This window comes from Dermochelys coriacea, chromosome 9 (genome assembly GCF_009764565.3).
Source record: "Dermochelys coriacea isolate rDerCor1 chromosome 9, rDerCor1.pri.v4, whole genome shotgun sequence".
Classification (NCBI taxonomy): domain Eukaryota; kingdom Metazoa; phylum Chordata; order Testudines; family Dermochelyidae; genus Dermochelys; species Dermochelys coriacea.
The window spans coordinates 45,944,914-45,967,731 of NC_050076.1; the positions used below are offsets into that span (position 1 = coordinate 45,944,914).

General features: G+C 41.9%; 1 protein-coding gene across 2 annotated transcripts in view; it reads left to right on the forward strand.

The window, feature by feature from the left end:
* ARHGEF4 (Rho guanine nucleotide exchange factor 4) overlaps positions 1-22,818 on the forward strand; it is a 329,416-nt gene that overhangs the window by 8,847 nt on the left and 297,751 nt on the right. For both annotated transcript variants that reach the window (XM_043492843.1, XM_038416530.2), the window contains exon 2: positions 8,242-8,277. In XM_043492843.1, coding sequence (XP_043348778.1) covers positions 8,242-8,277 — 36 coding nt within the window. The remainder of the gene's footprint in view (positions 1-8,241; positions 8,278-22,818) is intronic.

Here is a 22,818-nt window from a genome sequence, read left to right on the forward strand (position 1 = left end):
CTTCTGGCTCTGTCAATCTGTTTCTTCACTTCAGCAGGTGGGTATTGTAGTTGTAAGAATGCATGATAGAGATCTTGTAGGTGTTTGTCTCTGTCTGAGGGGTTGGAGCAAATGTGGTTATATCGTAGAGCTTGGCTGTAGACAATGGATCGTGTGGTATGATCTGGATGAAAGCTAGAGGATTGTAGGTAGGAATAGCAGTCAGTAGGTTTCCGATATAGGGTGGTGTTTATGTGACCATCGCGTATTAGCACCATAGTGTCCAGGAAGTGTATCTCTTGTGTGTACTGGTCCAGGCTGAGGTTGATGGTGGGATGGAAATTGTTGAAATCATGGTGGAATTCCTCAAGGCCTTCTTTTCCATCGGTCCAGATGATGAAGATGTCATCAATGTAGCGCAAGTAGAGTAGGGGCATTAGGAGACGAGAGCTGAGGAAGCGTTGTTCTAAGTCAGCCATAAAAATGTTGGCATGCTGTGGGGCCATGTGGTACCCATCGCAGTGCCGCTGATTTGAAGGTATACATTGTCCCCAAATGTGAAATAGTTATGGGTGAGGACAAAGTCACAAAATTCAGCCACTAGGTTAGCCGTGATATTATCGGGGTTACTGTTCCTGATGGTTTGTAGTCCATCTTTGTGTGGAATGTTGGTGTAGAGGGCTTCTACATCCATAGTGGCTAGGATGGTGTTTTTAGGAAGATCACCAATGGATTGTGGTTTCCTCAGGAAGTCAGTGGTGTCTCGAAGATAGCTGGGAGTGCTGGTAACGTAGGGCCTGAGGAGGGAGTCTACATATTGATGTAGAAGCGCTCTACACCAACATTCCACACAAAGATGGACTACAAGCTGTCAGGAACAGTATCCCCGATAATATCACGGCTAACCTGGTGGCTGAACTTTGTGACTTTGTCCTCACCCATAACTATTTCACATTTGGGGACAATGTATACCTTCAAATCAGCGGCACTGCGATGGGTACCCACATGGCCCCACAGTATGCCAACATTTTTATGGCTGACTTAGAACAACGCTTCCTCAGCTCTCGTCTCCTAATGCCCCTACTCTACTTGCACTACATTGATGACATCTTCATCATCTGGACCCATGGAAAAGAAGCCCTTGAGGAATTCCACCATGATTTCAACAATTTCCATCCCACCATCAACCTCAGCCTGGACCAGTCCACACAAGAGATACACTTCCTGGACACTATGGTGCTAATACGCGAAGGTCACATAAACACCACCCTATATCGGAAACCTAGTGACTGCTATTCCTACCTACAATCCTCTAGCTTTCATCCAGATCATACCACACGATCCATTGTCTACAGCCAAGCTCTACGATATAACCGCATTTGCTCCAACCCCTCAGACAGAGACAAACACCTACAAGATCTCTATCATGCATTCTTACAACTACAATACCCACCTGCTGAAGTGAAGAAACAGATTGACAGAGCCAGAAGACACCTACTACAGGACAGGCCCAACAAAGAAAATAACAGAAAGCCACAAGCCGTCACCTTCAGCCCCCAACTAAAACCTCTCCAACGCATCGTCAAGGATCTACAACCTATCCTGAAGGACGACCCATCACTCTCACAGATCTTGGGAGACAGGCCAGTCCTTGCTTACACACAGCTCCCCAATCTGAAGCAAATACTCACCAGCAACCACACACCACACAACAGAACCACTAACCCAGGAACCTATCCTTGCAACAAAGCCCCTTGCCAACTCTGTCCACATATCTATTCAGGGGACACCATCATAGAGCCTAATCACATCAGGCACACTATCAGAGGCTCGTTCACCTGCGCATCTACCAATGTGATATATGCCATCATGTGCCAGCAATGCCCCTCTGCCATGTACATTGGTCAAACTGGACAGTCTCTACGTAAAAGAATAAATGGACACAAATCAGACGTCAAGAATTATAACATTCAAAAACCAGTCGGAGAACACTTCAATCTCTCCGGTCACTCGATTACAGACCTGAAGGTGGCTATCCTTCAACAAACAAACTTCAAAAACAGACTCCAAGGAGAGACTGCTGAATTGGAATTAATTTGCAAACTGGATACAATTAACTTAGGCTTGAATAAAGACTGGGAATGGATGAGTCATTACACAAAGTAAAACTATTTCCCCATGTTATTTCTCCCCCCCACCCCACCCCCCACTGTTCCTCAGATGTTCTTGTTAACTGCTGGAAATAGCCTACCTTGCTTGTCATCATGAAAGGTTTTCCTCCTTTCCCCCCCTTCCCCCGCTGCTGGTGATGGCTCATCTTAAGTGATCACTCTCCTTACAGTGTGTATGATAAACCCATTGTTTCATGTTCTCTGTGTGTGTATATAAATCTCCCCTCTGTATTTTCCACCAAATGCATCTGATGAAGTGAGTTGTAGCTCACAAAAGCTTATGCTCAAATAAATTTGTTAGTCTCTGAAGTGAAATTCTGTGGGTTGCCTATTGCTATTCTCCACTCATATGCTATATGATCTAGGATATTCCAAGACAAACCTGAAGCACAGTCTGTGAGGACAGGTAGCCTTAGTGGAAGGGAGAAAGATACATGATTTGATGAGCAACAATTAAAAGAGGATGGTTAAGGCATCAGAGTTCTGTGTTCTGCTCCTGGCACTGTCACTGCCACTGATTTCCTGAGTGGCCTTAAGCAAATAATTTAATGTCTCAGTTCCCTATCTGCAAAATGGGGACAGTACTTCCTTTCTCCCATTCTTAGTCCCATTTTAGACTGTATAGTTGTTTGGGTAAGAGAGCGTCGGTGTGTATACACAGTGCCTAGCACAATAGGGAGCCCAAGCTTGGTTGGGGGCTATTGGTATAATACAATGAGCAGGAGTAGAAATATAAAGGATGCTTACCTGTTAGCAAGGAGGAAGCAGAATTTAGACAAAGTTTTTAATTCAGGTTATTGGGGCAAAAGTCATCTAATACTTAAAACGGAATTTCTTAGGACAACATATGGAGGGGAGGAAGAAGGGTGATGAAAGGAGGCTTTAGCAACAGTGTATTGCATGTCCTTTTGGCTAAATTATAAGCTCTATCAGAATACCAAAACCAGGTGTGTAAGGCTGATAACAAGGATGTGCTGTATGGGTAGGATGTGAGAGATTACAGGAAGTGTCGCTAGACCACTAGGGAGAAGTCAGTGTCATGGAAGGTCAAACAAATCAGAATTTGCAAAATGTACAACTTGGATATAATTTCAGCAATAAGCTTATGAAAAAGCTTCAGTGGGAACAAGACTGAACCTCTCATCACTTGAGAAAAAGGTTAGATACAGAATATATTATACTTGCCAACTTGGACAGGCTAAGTTTGAAACTCAAGATGTGACTGTGCTGTAGTGTACTGAAATGAAATCTGCCAAATTGAAAGATTGTTTTTCAAACCTCATTTGTTTTCAAAATATGCAATCCTTGGGGAGGTGGATACTTTACATCAAGTTGCTAGTGTTAATTTTTGCAGAATATCAGAATCAGACTGGTATAAGTTGGCTTTTAAAAAGTGTAACATTGCTGTGATAAAAATGGTAAACCTTAGTCAATGAAGGAAACTATTTCAAAAAGCAATTGGAACAGAGAAAAATAAATGAGAAAAGCAGGTAGCTTTGAAAGCTGCTTTAAGCAAGTTTCAATGTTTTTTTTAAATTTTACAGGGATAAACTAGTTTGGTTTTAAATTGAATGATGTATGTTTATTTTTGGAGCTTCAGGAGTTCCATATAGAGATACTCTACTTCCACATCCTTCTCCCAATATCCTACCTATTCCGTCTTTGCCCTTATAGCTCTTTTTTGCCCCTGAATCTGCACAGAACTCACTGTATGATCAGTGATTTAAGTGGGCTTGATAGGAGTTGATATTAAAACCTGGTGTTGATATCAGTAAAAAGGGGAAGCTCTTTAGAGATAAACTGGACACCAACCACAGAGATGAGTGCAAAAACTAAAGGTGAACTGCAAAGGATCTTAAATACTGTGAGACACAAGATGGGTGAAGTGATATCTTTTACTGAACCAACCTGCTGGTGGAAGAGACAAACTTTTGAGTGTCACAGCTCTCCAGATCTGGACCCACATGGGTACAACACCACTTTAAATAATTTATGAAAGAATACAAAGAAATTCAGAGCTATTTAAAATGGAATTATTACTGCATTTACACTAAAATGAGTAACTAACAGTGACTGTCCCGTAAAAAAACATTCACTTTTCAAAGATCTCCTTATTTCATTTTGTCACAATTTGATCCCATTGAGATGGCATGCAAATTTTGGCCCTGCTCCCATAAATGCTTAAGCACAGGCATAGCTTTGCTCACATGAGTAATCCCACTGGGTTTACCCATGTGAGTGAAATAGTTATCCATAAGCTTAACTGTTCCATGGTTGGGGCCTCTGTCTCATCCCAGACCCCAGGTTCATCGGAGGTACAAAGGGAACCTGGATGAAAAATGTAGACATGTTGGGAAATGGAAACTGGGCAAAGAATACAAGGAATGGGGAAGGATCTCAGTGTTTAATAGAAAAACCCTGGTGTTTTTCTTTAAGGGATCCATAGGAGAGCTAGCTAAAACATTTGTAATAAAACCTGTTGAAACTGGAAAGTTTTGTTTTGTTTTTAATTTCCAATGTAAAGTTTGGGATATGTTCACCAAAGTTCATGAACTTTTCAGGAATCCTGGGCAAAATTTCAAGCAAGCCTGGGCTGATTTATGGTTTGGGTAAAAATCTAGATAGTTTTGACCCCAAGCCACAAAAAAATGGCAGTTTCGCCTGCATTTAGCTCTGTGTTTTAGCTTTCATTTGAACCCAGAACAAAGTGGAACTGGGGTTAGAACCCACCCAAGCCAAAATTGATGCTTTGTATGAAGCCCTGTGAGCTGAGTCTGTTCTGTTTCTGACACTTCTCGTTAACAGTGAGCTGCAGAGCAGGCCTAGTCTGGGCTACATACGTAGTGAATGAAAGCTATTAGCATTTCAGACCTGTTCAGTGTGAATGAGTTATATTCCAATCCCACAAGCCGGTCAGTGCATCAAGCATGAGAGTCGATGGCACATAGAGGTCTGTTCACGTGATGGCACATAGAGGTCTGTTCACCTGGGTCAGTTTGTAGAATAAAGGCCTGAGTGCTCTCTGGTCCCTTATCAGTGGGTGTCCACACAGGACAAAACCGCCATCACCAATTCACTGCTTAATACTATGCTGGCAGTGTCAGTAGAAAGGCCAATTGCCTTCTTGCCCTTAGAGGTGATTCCCCCAAAAGAGAAATGAGAGTTAAGACTCACTGGCAGCACACATTGGATAGCCATTGTCTATGGTGTGTTCATTCTATAGATATTGTTGTACTCAAATTGGCACCCTTTAAGTATTAAATTTGCTTTAATAGGTAAGATAACATTTTAAAAAAAGTAAACAAAATTATGCTTTTGAGTATGGAAAAGCAGTCTCTTGAATGGGTCCTGTATGTTTTCCAGTTCCTTTCTGTTTTCTTTTTCTGGTGTGCATCAGTTCCCTTGAGATGTTCCCTACTAGAGCTAAAGCATTATAATCCTCTAGGTTGACAGATTATACACCCAGAAGGGATCACTGTGATCATATAATTGGACCTCCTATATAAAACTGTCCATAGGATTTATTGAGACCTGTTTGAAGTAGAGCAGATCTTTTAGAAAAAATATCCAAACTGGATTTAAAAATTGCCCGTGACAGAGAACCCACCACTGGTCAATTATTCCAGTGATTAATTGCTCTCACTGTTACAATTTGTGACTTACTTTCAGCCTTCATTTATCTTGCTTCAACTTCCAGCCTTTGGGTTGTGTTATAGACCTTTTGTCTGCTAGATTGAAAAGCCTATTATCATCAACTTTTTGTTCACCATGCATGTACTTATAGACTGTGACCAAAGCACCCCTTAACTTTCTCTTTGTTAAACTGAGCAGATGGAGCTCATGAATCTCTCTCTATACACAGCATAAAACATGTCTCCCAATCCTTTAATCCTTCTGGAGGTTCTTCTTTGAATCCTCTCTAATCAATCAACAATGTTCTTGAATTGTGGACACCAGAACTGGCCACCATGCTCCAGTCGTGGTTGCTCCAGCACCAAACACAAAGGTTTACCTAGGCAGACCACCTTGTTGCTTGCAGTGATGAAATTCCTTGCATTGGATTGGATTCTGCAACTCTCATGCACTTACTCGTGGCAGTAGTCCTAATAAAGCCACATGCCAGGATTGCAGAATCAGGCCCTAAGTTGTTTCTTGGACGTAATTCAGAGAGCAATATTACCTCCAAAGGGGAAAACTTTAGAGGAGGATTTTTATAACATAGCATTTTAATAGTGATGTTTTCTGTGTTGGTTTCTGTAAAGCAATAGTGCAGTATAGTATACTGCATCAGCTGTCCTGTAAGTGCTGTTCCTTTTGTCAGCCCTAAATTGTGTACTCATGTTTTAAACGTTAGCTTAACAACAGCAACCTCTTGTGCTTCTTTACAGCATGAAAATTGCTTGACTTGAGTTTTCCTCAAAGGTAATTTCTACTGAAATCAATTAATATTGTTCTTTTCTCTAGCACTTGCGGTTTGACAGTCCCTTCAGTGCCAGTGCATAAATAAAATAACAGGGCCTAAGAACTTGGCTGAAGAGGTGAGGGGTTGCACTCAATAGAGAAACGAACAGAAGCATCTTTAAATAACAGTATTAGAGAGCCCACGGCTCATTAAATGGTTATACGGTAACTATATAGTCTAGTGTGCCAGATGCTAGTGGAGATTTCCTGGGATTACTAGCAGTGTATGTTTCCTTATAAGACACCGGGGGTTTAGATGAGGACAATAGTGTAAGCCATGATCTTTGAGCAGAGGAGGGAGCAGGTCTTACTCCTTTTAGTTCTCCATCATCTTCCCGAGCTATTCCCCTGATACTTCCAATGGGAATGCCTCATGACTAGCATTGTGTGGGTGGTAATATTTCCTGTGTACAAATCTGTCCTGGGAGAGATGGAGCTGTTATTTCAATGTGGTTACAGAGCTCTGGAAGCACCTCAAATTCTACAAGCCTGGTTTTCTTACACTCACTTCAGAAAAGTGCCAATCTGCCTGAAATTTTCCATTTGTAGCCTCTAGCCAAAGGAGTCAGTGTGGTTGAAGTTAATCAGGTCAGATAAGTTAGAGATAATAGCATTAAGAGGTGTGCTATGCTTTTTTAAAAAATGTCTCTCAAATTTGCTAGTCAGCTGTCTAATCTAGCACTTTTGTTGGTATAATTTATGTTGTTCAGGGGTGTGAAAAAAACACCCCTCTGAGTGACATAAGTTACACTGACAGGAGTGCTGGTGTGGACAGTGCTATGTTGGCGGGAGACCCTCTCAGCCTGACATAGCTACTCCCATTCGTTGGGGATGGTTTAATTATGTTGACGGGAAAGCTGTCTCTGTTGGCATAGAGTGGCTACACAAGCAATCTCAGGATTGTTTTGCTCAATAGTCCACAATGAAGTCTAGTGCCTAGGACTATGTTGACATGACTAGGTGCCAGAATTTAAGTAATTCAATATGGGCCACATCCGACAACCTGCAATTATATTGAATAGTAACTTTACTATCAGTTCCACTGAAGTCAAAGGGGCTACTCCTGGCATAAGATACTGTTCAATGTAAGGGCAGCAGAATATGGACCTGTGAAAAGGAAGTTCACAAAATTGTCATATATTCCTGGCAAAACTAGTGGGATTAATAAGTGTAGTAAACCAAGGAGCTAAAAATATCTGCACTCCCACCTGGTAAAAACTTTTAAACAGTTAAATTTTAACTGTTACCTTTATCCTCTCTCCATCTAACTCACCCTCTCAGAAAAAGCCTGGGTAAATAGAAAGCTTTTGCAACGTGCCTTGAAGCATGTATAGTTATGGAGTATATACAGTATAATTATGCATAGCACAATGAGACATCATGAAGAGCCTTTGTTTACAGCTTCTCCATCATGAGGGTAGAATGAACAGATTCATTGAGGAAATGCAAAAGCAGCTGCCTTTGGCCAGCTTCTGTTGTTCTCTTTGGCAAAGACATAGAGGCAAATTAATCCCTGGTGTAACTCTACTTGAAGTCAGAGAGTTACACTAGGAATGAATTGGGCCCATTGGTTGTAGAATGCTATTTTCAGATCCTCTTCTCCTAACTTGTACCATTTCTCTTTCCATAGAGAGCCTGTGAGAAAGGAGACTCTGCTTCTAAAAAGGTAGGATTTCTTTTTAGTCACAGACTGAATAGTTTTTCATTTCATCAGACTATTGTTAGTAGTTCTGTTTGTCTGCCATAGCCACTCCTGTAACAATGTGACTACGTAACTAACTAATCTTAGGAAAAACAATGATTTTAGTATATTTAAAATAATTCCATTAATGAATGGACATGAAGTATACAATTGTATGGCATTGGGCAAGACCCCAATATGTTGTTTATGAAAGCATTCAATTTCTTATGAAGGGGAGAGTGAGTCTGGGAATGAGAACCTACAGCAACCAAAAAACAAAACAACCTTCCCCCCCCACCAGTAGAAATGACAAATGATAGTCTCTAATATTAGTTGCAAGTAAAAAAGTTCTATGAGGGCAAATTTTTGACAGCATTTAATAAAATACACTGATACTTATTAGCAAAAGTTAACAGGATGGTTGATGTTTCATGTTTGTTAGTTTTACAGCCAAACATGTTTCCCTACTATGAGCCCAAGTGGTGCCTCTCAAATAAAACCCTGCCATTTATAATTTGCTGAGGCTTCCTTTGTCTTATACAAGGCAGCTGGCAGGAATACTGACCTCCCTAGAGTAGAACCTTGCCAGCACTAACTAATCAATATTCAGCTGAGTAAGCTGCTCATTATGTGGCCATTGATTAGCTCTGGAAGTGACTCCCTCTGTACGTGTCCTATTCTGTAGTTGCTTCCCCCTACCGCACATGCACACATTCCTGTAAACACAATCTTCCTTGTGTGCAAAGCCCTGGAACAAAATCCCATATACATCTGAAGCACAGACAGACTAGCCTATTCTCAGCTATAAAGAGACAATTTTGAGGTGACATGCCTTTCCCAGTCTTATGTATTTCTTTATACCAAGAACGATTTCAACACGTAGTTCCTAGGAACATTTTTTATTAAGAGTTTTAAGTTACACCTGTGGAGGTGTCTGCTCTATTTTACTTATGTTGTCATTGCATACTATTTATATTGATTTCATGGATTTTGTATACTATTTATTTTGACTGCATAGATCATCTTACGTGGCTGTGCAGAGGAGTAAGCCCCCAACCCCATTCCTTATGAGACCTGCCCAAATCATAGCCCCAGAAGGAGAGAGAAAGGGCTGCACAGCCCAGACTATCCCCCATGAGCAAATGGACAGGAAGGGATGAGAAGTGGCAGACCCATGGTGCTGCCCCGCCCCCCCCCCGACATATCAGTGTACTGGGCTTGCGTTAGGGAGGACACTGCACCCTGAAATAGTATATAATCATTTACTTTCTCCAATTCAAGAGAAGAGAACTTATGCCTCTGAGACTCAGTGCTTTCCAAGTGTTCTCCCTGAGGCAGGGCACTTATGCACTACTCCATACTCAGTCTGGCAAAATCTAGCCCATATACTTAAATCAGCAAAGATGCCAATCCACCATGCTAGGCAGCCTAACAATTTAAAATCCACAATCCACACCAGAGTAATTGTCATTCAGTAAAGCAGTGATAGAAAATCTGCCTACAGTGTGAATTAAGAGTATTTAAATATCCAAAGGCTTAATTTTTCAGGGTATATAGTGTGAATACAGATTTACAGAAGATTTAGTAGAATATAGATAATAACACTTTGTGGTACAGATGTAGTTATTCCTGTTTTAAACTTTTCAGATTAGTTTAGGATCAGGGATTAGAGTCATATAGCAGAGTTCAAGGGAGGAGGAACCCAGAGCCGGGGATGAGAGACATATGCACCAGAAGGAAAGTAGTTGGAAGATTCATGCAACAATGAAACTGAGTCCTGCCCACCCCTCACTAGCATAACAAGGGAGCTACCATTGATGGTGCTGCATGGAGACCAGACCTGCTGTTTATCCCCTGATGCTGTGCAAAGGTAGAACACTGCATTTATTAGCAATCTGTAAGCATATAAAATCAATGGAGCTACTCATACTAATCAGTGCACCGGTGTTGGAAACTGGCTATTCCTGATTATTGCTTTAATCCCATTCTTTTTTGGTGTGAACCACAGATTTGTCAATGGCTTGTCAGGTGCAGCTGCCTATTCTGATATGCACCTTGGAGACAAGAGCTGGTTCAAAAGTCAACTCAGTGACCGTTGCCAGCAATATAATCTTGTCCAGTCATTTGCACGTACCAGAGAGTCAGTGACAGCTATGTGAAAAATGGCAAGCTAGCATCAGAATAGGTATATTTAGCCAGCTGAGTTTCCTGTCAGCTGCCTGTCTTCCTGATCAACAGAAAACAAGGCGTGTGATGCGTGAATCTATCTGGTTGTCACTGAATGTTTAATGAAACGTAAATCAGGGGTTAAAGTAAAGAAGAACAGTTTTTAAAGCCGATAAAATTTGTCTAAGGAGTACACTGGTGATGCATTTGCTACTAGCTGACGTTTCTGGAGTTGTTGCAGTCCATTATATTTTCCTTTGCTGCCAATAGAACTAACTTTGTGCCTTTGACTGACTCATCTTATTTTGAAACACACGGTATGGACACATGACAAGTTAACCAGTTGCTTCCTAACTGCTGATTTTAGTTAAGCTATTTTAGTGTAAAGGAGGAAGGTGATATTCCTACAGCAATTACCTGTCCCCTTTGATACATTTTCATATGAAGAAAGAAAAAGAAAGCTATCTTTAGGATATAAGGAACTTTTATGATAGACACCTGCTCCTTATTTTTAATTTATCCACCAAGAGCTGTGAGAAATACTGTTTTGGTTTGCAAGGATTCATGCCAACTTTATTTTTTTTTCACCTACATTTACATCCCTTGAGTTTCCATCTCGGTTCTGATGAGATACACATTACCATGGTACCCGAGTGCCTCATATTAATGAATTTATTCTTCCAACACACCTGTGATGTAGGGAGATGGGGAACTGAGGCACAGAGAGATTAAGTGCATTGCCCAAGGTCACACAGGGAATCTGAGGCAGATGAAGGAACTGAATGCAGATATCCTGATTCCCAGGCTGGTGCCCTAACCACAAAACCATCCTTCCTTCCTTCAGGTTTGAATGAGCTCAGAAATTTAAAATGAAACCAAACTGTCACGTTCATAGCTAGCTTCAGGTCAGAATGATGCAGAGTCAGAGGTTTGACTGGTTTCCATCCAGAATCATAAACTTAGGTCATGTTTACTCAGCCCCAATTTCCAAACTTGGCATGAGGCTTGTGTCTGCAACAGAGTTTAACCTGTGTTGTGGTTTTGTCAGAGACAAAACCTGCTTTCCTTGCAGCTCTACTTGAGGCTTGGTACGTGCCCAGCACTGAGCATCCCTTGCTACAGCAGGAGCCTGTCAGCATCTCACGTTTTGATCCTAAGGCCACTGAGGGAAAGGAGCTGGCTTCACAGATGAACTCAGAGCTGTTTCTTTTTATAATGCTGCTCAGTCCTTCTCCAGTCCCTTGGGAACACACCCTCCACTTCTTGGTCAGCTCTATACTGAGAAGCGAAGTTGCTTCTGGTAAAAGATAAAAGTTACTCTTTGCCTCTGAGTCAAGCTTAGCTCAGCTGCTTCTGGGTCAGCCGGGAGAGGTTTCCTTTCAGGTCACCTAGTAACTGTTTCTGGTCTCAGACCATGGAGTTTGGGTCTTGGCAGGTTTACACTACTGCTTAAATCGATCTAACTTATGTCACTCGGGGTGTGAAAAAGCCGCCCCTCCCCTGGAACGACACAAGTTTCCTGCCATGCCCATCCTCCCTACCCCCCGGTACCTGCCAGTACAGAGTGCTGGCCTCAGAAGAGTTCCTTCCTAGAGCGGGAAACCATGGGGATACACTGGGGCACAATTCTTCCTGGGGTCCTAGTGGGATAGCTCAGTTCCACAGCACCCAAACGCAGGACAATTCCTTAAGGACAAAATCTGGCCCAAATAATTTGCTTACAATTGTAGCTTGTTGGTGCTTTACTTTGAGGAATTGCAAGGATCAAAGGATCATAACTTGTTCAAAAGCACAATAAATGAAAAATCAGCACAACTTCTAGCATCGGGCTGTTTTTGTTGAACTGAGTTCATTCTGCTGCAGCAAGCTGTATAGACGCAAATGTTTGTTCTTGTCATGTATTAGCTTAGTATAATATGCAAAGGGTCTTTCAGCACTTGTGCTGTGGACTGGCGCAAAAAGACAGCCAAATGTAATATTTGTCAAGACTGGAAAATGTTCTCTGTTAGCCTGCCAAACCTAAATGATGATTTCCGTTCATTGAGTCCCGCGGAGGCTATTTCTTCAATTGTCTGTATTTTGAGTTTAAATATTATTTGCGGTAAGCAAAAAACTGGCAAAAATATTGTATTTAATCTTTTTCAGAGGTTTTGTTTTTATGGCAAAGACTCAGTTTCACTTGTGCAAGTCATACTGCCCTGAGTTATATACATGTTCATGTAATTCCTAGTTGTTTCAGGCACAGCTCTTTATTTGCGAGATGCATTTTCGCTAAGTAGTAATTCTTTTAAAGAAAATAAAGTTCAAACCTAATTCCAGATGATTTACACATCTTGTGTTGTCTAACATCAACAAACAAGAGTGCCCTTTCCAGTTGTCCCACAGCTTCCTTCTACATGACTTCTAGAGCCTCCCTTCTGTTTACTGGTTGCAGGAGAAGCAGATGCTTGAGAACACCAGCACTCTTCCATATGAAGAACTGTTGAGTGCAAAAATACTGATAAATCAAATGCCTAATTCTGCAGTCCTTATACAGGCAGTGACTTCTCTGAGAAGCATGCAAGCCCTGCATTCCCTCTCCCCAGCATGAGTACAGTACATTTGATGGAAGGACACACAAAAACACATTGTACATTATGCAGAGATTAGAATCCTTCAATACTTAAGGTTGCACCGGTTTCCATTATAATCCTTAATTTTTTAAGGATTGACTTGCTCTGAAAAGCTAGCAAGGAATGAAAATTGCCAGGTTTACTTGGAAGGCAAATAGGAATATTTCTGCAAAAAAACCTGATCAAACTGTTTGAGCTAAAGTCGTTCCAAAATTTCCCTGACTGGAGATAAAGAAAAACTAGACAGTCATTTGCAAACTAAAACTGCCCCCTGCAAGCAGTTCAATCAATAGAAACATAACTCTATATTTAGCCAGTTGTAATGTTTATTATATAAGTATGGGCAGCTTGCCCTCTGGTGGCTGCTTGCAGTTTAAAGTGCCCATTGGAAAGGGAGAAGCTTCGGCTACAGCACTGTTGAGTTTATTATTGAGTTCTGTGCTGAGCAGTCTAGTCTGTTGGATTGTACAGCAGTTAAACTTCAATGAGTATTTGCATACAAGTATTTGCTTGTCACATTAACTGCTTAGAAATGGGAGTCTTCCATCCATAGAACAGTGTGAGCAGCAGCACTAGCTTTCCCACAGAGCCCAGTTAATGTGCCTGAGACCTGTACTGGAGCCATCACATGTAGGGGTGAATAAACCATCCAATTTCCAGGTTTTACAGTGATAGATTGTGCCTGGTCCTTATGTGGAGGGATGGTGGCCCAAGGAATCTTCTTCCCATAAAAGGTGAAAAATCCATTGCTATCTACATACTGCACAGACCACAGTGAGAGATTATGCCATATACTATCAAAGAAACTGAGGAACCACCTGATCAGCATCCTATACAGCAAACAGGAAAACATCAAAAAAGAGCTCTCCAACCTGGAGACTCTCATAAATAACCAACCTTCCATACAAACGACTTTACTAAAATAAGACAGGAGATCTACATTACACACTTCACGTTTCTACAAAGGAAAAAGGACTGTAAGCTGTCTAAAATCCTACCTGCCACATGGGGCCACAACAGTGGTACCCCAACTCACCCAGCAATACTGTCAGTCTATCCAGCTAAACACTCAGCCCGGCAGAAGAGTCTGTCCTATCTGGGGGACTCTCTTTTTGCCCCACCACTCCCACAAACACGATGCAGTTCTGTGGTTATTTGGAAACCTACTTTCGCCGTCTCCGACTCAAAGAATACTTTCAAGATAATACTGAACAGTACACTGATACACAGATACCCTCCCACCAACAGCACAAGAAGAAGAACTCCACATGGACTCCTCCTGAGGGTCGAAACGACAGTCTGGACCTATACATAGAATGCTTCCGCTGATGTGCATAGGCAGAAATTGTGGAAAAACAACATCACTTGCCTGATAACCTAAGTCGTGCAGAACGCAATGCCATCCACAGCCTCAGGAACAACCCTGACATTATAATCAAAGAGGCTGATAAAGGAGGTGCTGTAGTCATCGTAAACAGGTCTCACTACCAAAAGGAGGATGCCAGACAATTCTCCAATACCAAATTCTACAGGCCACTTTCCTCAGATCCCATTGAGGAATACACTAAGAAACTGCACCATCTTCTCAGGACACTCCCTACACTAATACAAGAACAAATCAACATACCCTTAGAGCCCCGACTGGGGCTATTCTATCTACTACACAAGATCCACAAACCTGGAAATCCTGGATGCCCCATCATCTTGGGCATTGGCACTTTCACGAAGGATTCTTCACTCAGACCCACTCCACTAGCACTCCCAGCTATCTCTGTGACACCACTGATTTCCTGAGAAAACTACAATGCATTGGTGATCTTCCAGAAAACACCATCCTAGCCACCGTGGATATAGAAGCTCTCTACACAAACATCCCACACGCAGCTGTCAGGAATACAAACAGTCAGGAACAGTATCCCTGATGATGCCACAGCACAATTGATTGCTGAGCTCTGTGACTTTATCCTCACGCACAATTATTTCAAATTTGGTGACAATATATACCTCCAGACCAGTGGCACTGCTAAGGGCACCCGCATGGCCCGACAATATGCCAACATTTTTATGGCTGACCTGGAACAACGCTTCCTCAGCTCCCATCCACTCACACCCCTTCTCTACCTATGCTGCATTGATGACATCTTCATCATCTGGACCCATCGGAAGGAAACCCTGGAAGAATTCCACCACAATTTCAACAGCTTCAACCCCACCATCTACCTCAGCCTGGACCAATCTACATGGGAGGTCCACTTCCTAGACACCACAGTGCAAATAAGTGATGGTCATGTTAGCACCACCCTATACCGAAAACCCACCAACCGCTATGCCTACCTTCATGCCTCCAGCTTCCATCCTGGACACAGCACATGATCCATTGTCTACAGCCAAGTGCTGAGGTACAACCATATTTGCTCCAACCCCTCAGACAGAGACCAACACCTACAAGATCTTCACCAAGCATTCTCAAAACTACGATACCCGCATGAGGAAATAAAGAACAGATCAACAGAGCCAGACGTGTACCCAGAAGCCTCCTGTTGTGAGACAAGCCCAAGAAAGAAAGCAACAGAACTCCACTGGCCATCACATACAGTCCTCAGCTAAAACCTCTCCAGTGCATCATCAGTGATCTACAACCATCCTGGACAACGATCCCTCACTTTCACAGGCCTTGGGAGGCAGGCCAGTCCTCGCCCACAGACAACCCGCCAACCTGAAGCATATTCTCACCAGCAACAACACACCGCACCATAGTAACGCTAACTCAGGAACCAATCCATGCAACAAACTTCAATGCTAACTCTGCCCACATATCTACACCAGCGACACCATCACAGAACCTAACCAGATCAGCCACACCATCACCGGTTCATTCATCTGCATGTCCACCAATGTAATATACACCTTCAAGTGCCAGCAATGCCCCTCTGCTATGTACACCGGTCAAACTGGACAGTCCCTATGTAAAAGGATAAATGGACACAAATCAGATATTAGGAATGACAATACACAAAAACCTGTAGGAGAACACTTCAACCTCCCTGGACACACAATAGCAGATTTAAAGGTAGCCATCCTTCAGCAAAAAAATGTCAGGACCAGACTTCAAAGAGAAACTGCTGAGCTTCATTTCATTTGCAAATTTGACACAATCAGTTCAGGGTTAAACAAAGACTGTGAATGGCTAGCCAACTACAAAAGCAGTTTCTCCTCCGTTGGTGTTCACACCTCAACTGCTAGAAGAGGGCCTCATCCTCCCTGATTGAACTAACCTTGTTATCCCTAGCCTGATTCTTGCTTGCATATTTATACATGCCTCTGGAAATTTCCACTACATGCATCTGAAGAAGTGGGTATTCACCCACGAAAGCTTATGCTCCAATATGTCTGTGAGTCTATAAGGTGCCACAGGACTCTTTGCCCTTTTTACAGACCATGGCTACCTCTCGGAATCTTCCTCCAATATGCTTCCCTTCCTACCACCTTCCCCCCAAGGTCCAAGGAGAATTGTAATCCTTCTTTGGGAGAACAGAGGGTCTCCTCCATTCAAACATCCCTAGAGAAGGCAAATCATTCCACAAAGGGGTGGATAGGCAGTAAAAGGTGGGATCTTGCCTTCCACTCTGCCGTGGTCACTAGAGCTTTGTGGATGCACAGTGGATAGTACATTGTAGCCCCCTAAGGGAAGGTGTAGCATGCACCCTCCCCAGATCTGCGGTGCATCAGCAGTACACAATCCTCCCCAGAGCTCCCACTGGGCCGTGAGACTCCACCCAGCCCCTCATGCAGGGCTACATATCGTTTACACAGTCTGTCCCTGAGATCTTTAGCTTCTGTTGGGATTGTCAACAGTGGCCACCACCAGGGATGCTGATTCATGCTATTTGTGACTGCTTTTTGTAGCGGCTCTTACCAAGCGGAGGCAAACTTTCTGTGGCTACTGATCTTGTTCAGAGTTAAACCAGTGATGAAAGAATCTCCCTATTTTTTTACCTCAATGCCTGAGACATCCAGCTACTCTACCCTTGTGAATTTGTGTCCTGGCTAAGCCATAACCCAGAGCTTAATGTGTCATAACTACCATCCACACACAAACAGAAAGCTCTATTTCCATGACCTTTTTGGTCTGACAGAATGATAATTGCTTAGAGCTGATCCAACACTCTGGTCACTAAGCTACTAGCTCCCCCATCTCCCCAGCCCACAGTGGACTTAATTGGGAGATGGGTGCTCAAAGGTCTAATTAGGCAGGGGGCTGACAGGCTAATGAGAGCAATCAACCCATCGGCTGAGAACAGCTGAAGGACAGGAAGGAAGCATAAGGGGGAGGTGGCTGTTAGGGGAAGGAGATTCAGGGTCTGAGGACAAAGAGCTTTCCCTTACCCTTCCTGGAGAGTGGGCCAAGGGGAAAGCTTACTTCCAATTGTATGTTGCTACAGGAGGCTGTACTGGTGGCGGGGATTCAAATAACACAGCGGTGTTTAGAAACATGTAAGTGTCCAGACTGTTTGAGGTGGTCCAAAGGGAGGATAAGACTGCCCCGGCACATTTGGGTTTTACCATTCACAGGAAGGTCTCAAGAATTAGCTCTCTTGCAGTATGTGGATGAGATACTTTGGGTATTGCCATCTTGTATCTGATGAATGTAAGTTTTTAGAAAAATATTTAGTTATTAGCATACTTAAATGCTTAGCTGCAGATGATTTGACCAAGCCTTCTTAAAATAGACCTATTTAGTCAAGGGCATCCAACTCATGGTCTGTTGAATACTAACCCCCACCCCCAAATTCCTAGGGGAATGAATGGCTAGCGGGAAGTGCTGTCACAGTTGCCTAGTAATGGACAGTAGGAGGGATGGCACAGGTTCAGAGGGGCCCATGCTGAAGAAAGGAAACAATATCACATTCAAGTAGGGCACAATATAAAGCAATATACAAACTGATCCATACCTGTATAATAAGTTTAATGGGTGAATGGGTAAATTCAATAATTTGTCTCAATGAAGTATCAAAGAAAGCCAAGAAAAACAGTAATGAACACAGGAAGAAAACAAAACAAAATCACTATATTTGTACTTAGTCCCCTGAAGACTGCAGTATTTTGTTTCCAGTGCATGAGCCACTATTTGGCAGGTTTCCTAAAGCACTTTGTCTATTCACTTCTTGGTAATGTGAAAGAGCCTAGGCTCCCTGGAAGGAAAATTTTGTTGAAAATCTTTCATTATCAAGGATTAGCTGTTTGGTAAACCTGTGTCACCCTTAACAGTCTTGATGGGAAGCACCAGCTAATGAATGGCTCATTGTGGAGATGCTTTGAGTGTGGAACTTCTTGTGTCTGTTTTATTGCTTGGCTTTCAGTTCAGGGTTCTTTGTGCTTCCAGGGTTTAAAGGGAAATTGAAGCATATACTTTGGTTCTGCTAGAAATGTACAATGAAAAGTCTGATTTTCCTTTTCAGTGTTATTGCTGAGTTAGATTCAAGTCTTTACTGAAAATGTGCTTAATATATATGGGTATGTTATAAAATTAAGGAAGTAGTCCTGAACACCACTTTAAAGCTCAGTACTTTAAGTCCAGTGTGGTATTGATTAGTCCTCAATGGTTCCGTATTAGTTCAAGATTTAGCTGCAAAGTTCATAGAAAAAACCCAAACAATATCCTCATTCTTATTGAAACATTGGCCAAGAAGAACATGCAATGACCCAAGGATGGAGCAAAGGAGACGGGAGAGACCCTGGTGAATGGGGAAGCAGCCTATGTCCAGGAATGGACACTCAGAGCCTGTCTTCTCCCAGGGAAGCATTACAACATTGAGGGCATGATGCTGAAGTAATCATTTTACTCTAATAGGTCTTTTGCGGTTATTTAAAAGAATATGTCTGAAAGATATAAAATTCAAAGTAAGGTTCAGTTATAAAATCCAGTCTGCTTTCCCCCAAAATATTTTAAAATTAGGAAGTTCATAGTTAAAATTGTACCAAAAAACCAACCAAACAAAAAAACTCCCAACAAAACCTTCAATGCTGACCACATTGACACTCCTCCTTTGCCTATTCAAAACCAAATACCTCACCAACCTACCAGCATGCCTCCTATATTCCCAATATCACTCACAGATCCCCATCTATCTTAGACTAAATACTGGTGTGTGAGATCCACAAACCAAAATACCGCACACCTCCCACTCACTGAAAAACATAGACGTCCCATATCTTCCTTCCAGATATATACCTAATCCACTGCTCTTTGGACCATCTTAAATGACCTCCTTCATTCTCCATACCACCATATACCCAGTGAACCTTCTTTCCAATTTCATATATTACTTAGACACTGCATGATCATAAGGCTGCCATATACAGTACCTGCAGCCACTTTTTAAGTTAGAGAGGAGCTACAGGAATTGTTGGTGAAGCTTTTTCTTGTTCATCAGTATTTTTGTTAGCTTCATTTTTCCTGAATATTGAGAAGTGTGGGTCTACTAAACAAGGGACATAGACGTTAAGATATTGAGAAGCTAAAGTCCCTTGAAATACAGAAAGTCTTCATTCTGCAGTTAAAGAACAGGTTTCAAGGACTTGCAGAATGGAAGTAATGCAAGGAAGGGAATGCAGATGAGGAGATCAACAAGAAGTGGGACAAAGTAACAGCAATTTATAAACAGAGCAGTGAAGCCTGTCTAGGCTACAGGCAGAAGAGAAGGAAGGAGTGGATTACACCCAGCATATGGAATGCCATAGAAACCAGACGAGCCCTGAAGAAAAATGTTTTAGACATAAATCCCAGAAGCTGAAGGACAAAAACCATGAGCAGTATAGCAAGGCACACCAGGATGCCAAATGCCTTGTGAGAGCAGACAAACGGCATTATCTTGATAATCTGGCAACACAAGCAGAGGATGCAGCTGTTCATGGTGAACAAGGATCCATCTACAAAATGATGTGGCTTATCAGTGGTAAACGGCAGACACCAACAAACAAACAAACAAAGACACCTACTAACAACCGAAAAAGAACAAGAAATATGCTGGATGGAGCATTTCAAACAATTGCTGAACAGGGAGCCACCTAAAGAGGAAGCAAACATCCAGGAGGCAGAAGAAGATCTTGATATCAACACAGACACCCCAACTAAGGAGAAGATCATTCAAGCCATCAAATCCTTAAAAAATGGAAAAGCTCCTGGCAAGGATAACTTGAATGCAGAATTGTTCAAGGTAAATCCTAAATTAGCAGCATCTATCCTGTCCCCTCTATTTTCATCACTCTGGGAAAAGGAAAAAGTGTCAGATGAGTGGCCCAATGGGAATATAGTGAAGATATCAAAGAAAGGAACTCTCTGTGATTGTAATAACTGGCGTGGTATCACATTTTGATCTCTGCCAAGCGAAGTATTGTGTAAGAGCATAGTCCAGCGTATATCAGAGGCAGTTGATAGCGTTCTCAGAAAAGAGCAAGCTGTTTTTTGGAAAGGGCATGAACTTCACTCTACGAAACATAATAGAATAGTGCTTAGAATGGCAACAGCAACTATACATAAATTTCATAGACTTTGAGAAGGCTTTTGATAGCATTCACAGGACCAGCCTATGTCCGCAGAATGCGGGCATTTGGAATTCCTTTCCGCATAATCAACATCATCAAAAGCTTCTATTTCAATTTTACGTGCAGTGTCGATTACAGTGAGCTCAGTTTTGAAGTCAAAACAGGAGTACATCAGGGGTGTGTCATGTCTGCAATCCTCTTCAACATTGCCATGGACTAGGTAATGCAGCGTACAACAAAAGACATGCCAAGAGTCATTAAATGGACACTCTTCTCATCCCTTGAAGACCTGGACTTTGCAGATGATGTCGCTCTCCTATCACATACCCAACTCCATGTACAAGAAAAAATAACTCTACTCAATGCATTCAGCCAGCAAATTAGACTGAAAATCAACCACAATAAGATAGATATCATGACCTTTAATAGTGCCTCACCATCACCAGTATGGATAGAGGATCATGTTCTCACCAATGTAGAAACATTCACATACTTGGGCAGCACCATCAATCAGTCAGGATGGTGGAACAAGCCAGGACGTCCGGAACAAAATCAATAAAGCCAGGAACACCTTCAGGCTTTAATTCAGCTTAAATACAGTCTGGAAATCATCAAAATACAACACCAAAACCAAACTTATCAGAGCTGCGTACTTTCAACACTACTTTATAGTGTAGACTGCTGGGGAATGAGAAAGTATGACATGTCCAAACTGTCTTTATTCCATACAACCTGCCTCAGAAAAATCCTCCATATCTTTTGGCCCAGAACAATCTCAAACCAAGATCTATTGACACAGTGCAGCCAAGAGGATCTGAGCACCATCATTGCCAGGAGGCTTTGGAGATGGATCGGTCATGTGCTTCGGATGGAAACTGATTCCATCACCAGAGTAGCAATAAGTTGGACACCTGAAGGCAAGCAAAAACAAGGCCACTTGAAAACAAACAACATGGTGAAGAGCTATGGAAGCAGAGTTGAAAAACCTGGGGCACAGCTGGGGAACCATTGCCAGAAACAAAAAGAAAAGGAGTACTTGTGGCACCTTAGAGACTAACAAATTTATTTGAGCATAAGCTTTCGTGAGCTACAGCTCACGTCATCGGATACAAGTACTCCTTTTCTTTTTGCGAATACAGATTAACACAGCTGCTACTCTGAAACCTGTCATATTGCCAGAAACAGACAGGAGTGGAGGAGCTTCGTCGCTAGCCTAAACTCCAGAGGCGTAATAGGAACATGATGATGATGATCATGCTAACTGGGGTTTTTAAAGCAATATTTATTGAGAGTCTTAAATCATATCTTGAAGTTTTTTGCTTTGGGCTCTCCTTGGTTCTTAAAGTACTCTGAATTACTATGACAGCAACCGTGTTAGTCTGTATTCGCAAAAAGAAAAGGAGTACTTGTGGCACCTTAGAGACTAACAAATTTATTTGAGCATAACCTTTCGTGAGCTACAGCTCACTTCATTGTACCTTCACGTTTGCTCATCAACTGACTCCTTTTTCATCCTTCATATTTATTGCTTTGTAGATAAATGTTAATATTTATTTACAACATAAATACTAAGATTTTAAAAAAGTGAAATACTTCTCTTCCAAAACAGCATGCTAGAAAGCAATTTTCTGTTAAAATATTATAACTTAAATCATGAAAAAAATGCTAGGAGAAACCCATCATCTGACCCTATTTCATTTTAAACAGCATTTTTCGTCTCAGTAATAAGTCTCCCTCATTGAAACTCTCATACTGATAGCTATATTCAAAGACATGATTAATTGCAGTATTTGGCTCTAGAGCTGATATACAGTATGAAGACTGTTAGCCTCTTTGCTATTTTATGCACAAATAAATTCAAGAAAAGGCTGGATCGCTTTAAACAAGTCACAGCAATTAATTCATGTGTGTGCTTATTTTGCTCATATTACCTCCTAAGCATAACTACTGTGGCATCTACCCGTGGCACACTACCCTTTTGAAACATTATGTCAGATTGACGATTACCCACATTTTGACTTGTGGCCTATACAATGCAGTGAAGCGCCAGCAGGATCTGACAGGGTCAGCTGCAAAGCATTTTTAAAGCCCCACAATGGAATGTCAATGGAGGACAACAAGGAACCTTCACCAGTGACAGTGGGCACAAAGTGATTTATACACAAATCAGCACATTGTGCACGTTTTCTATTAAGTGTTCATT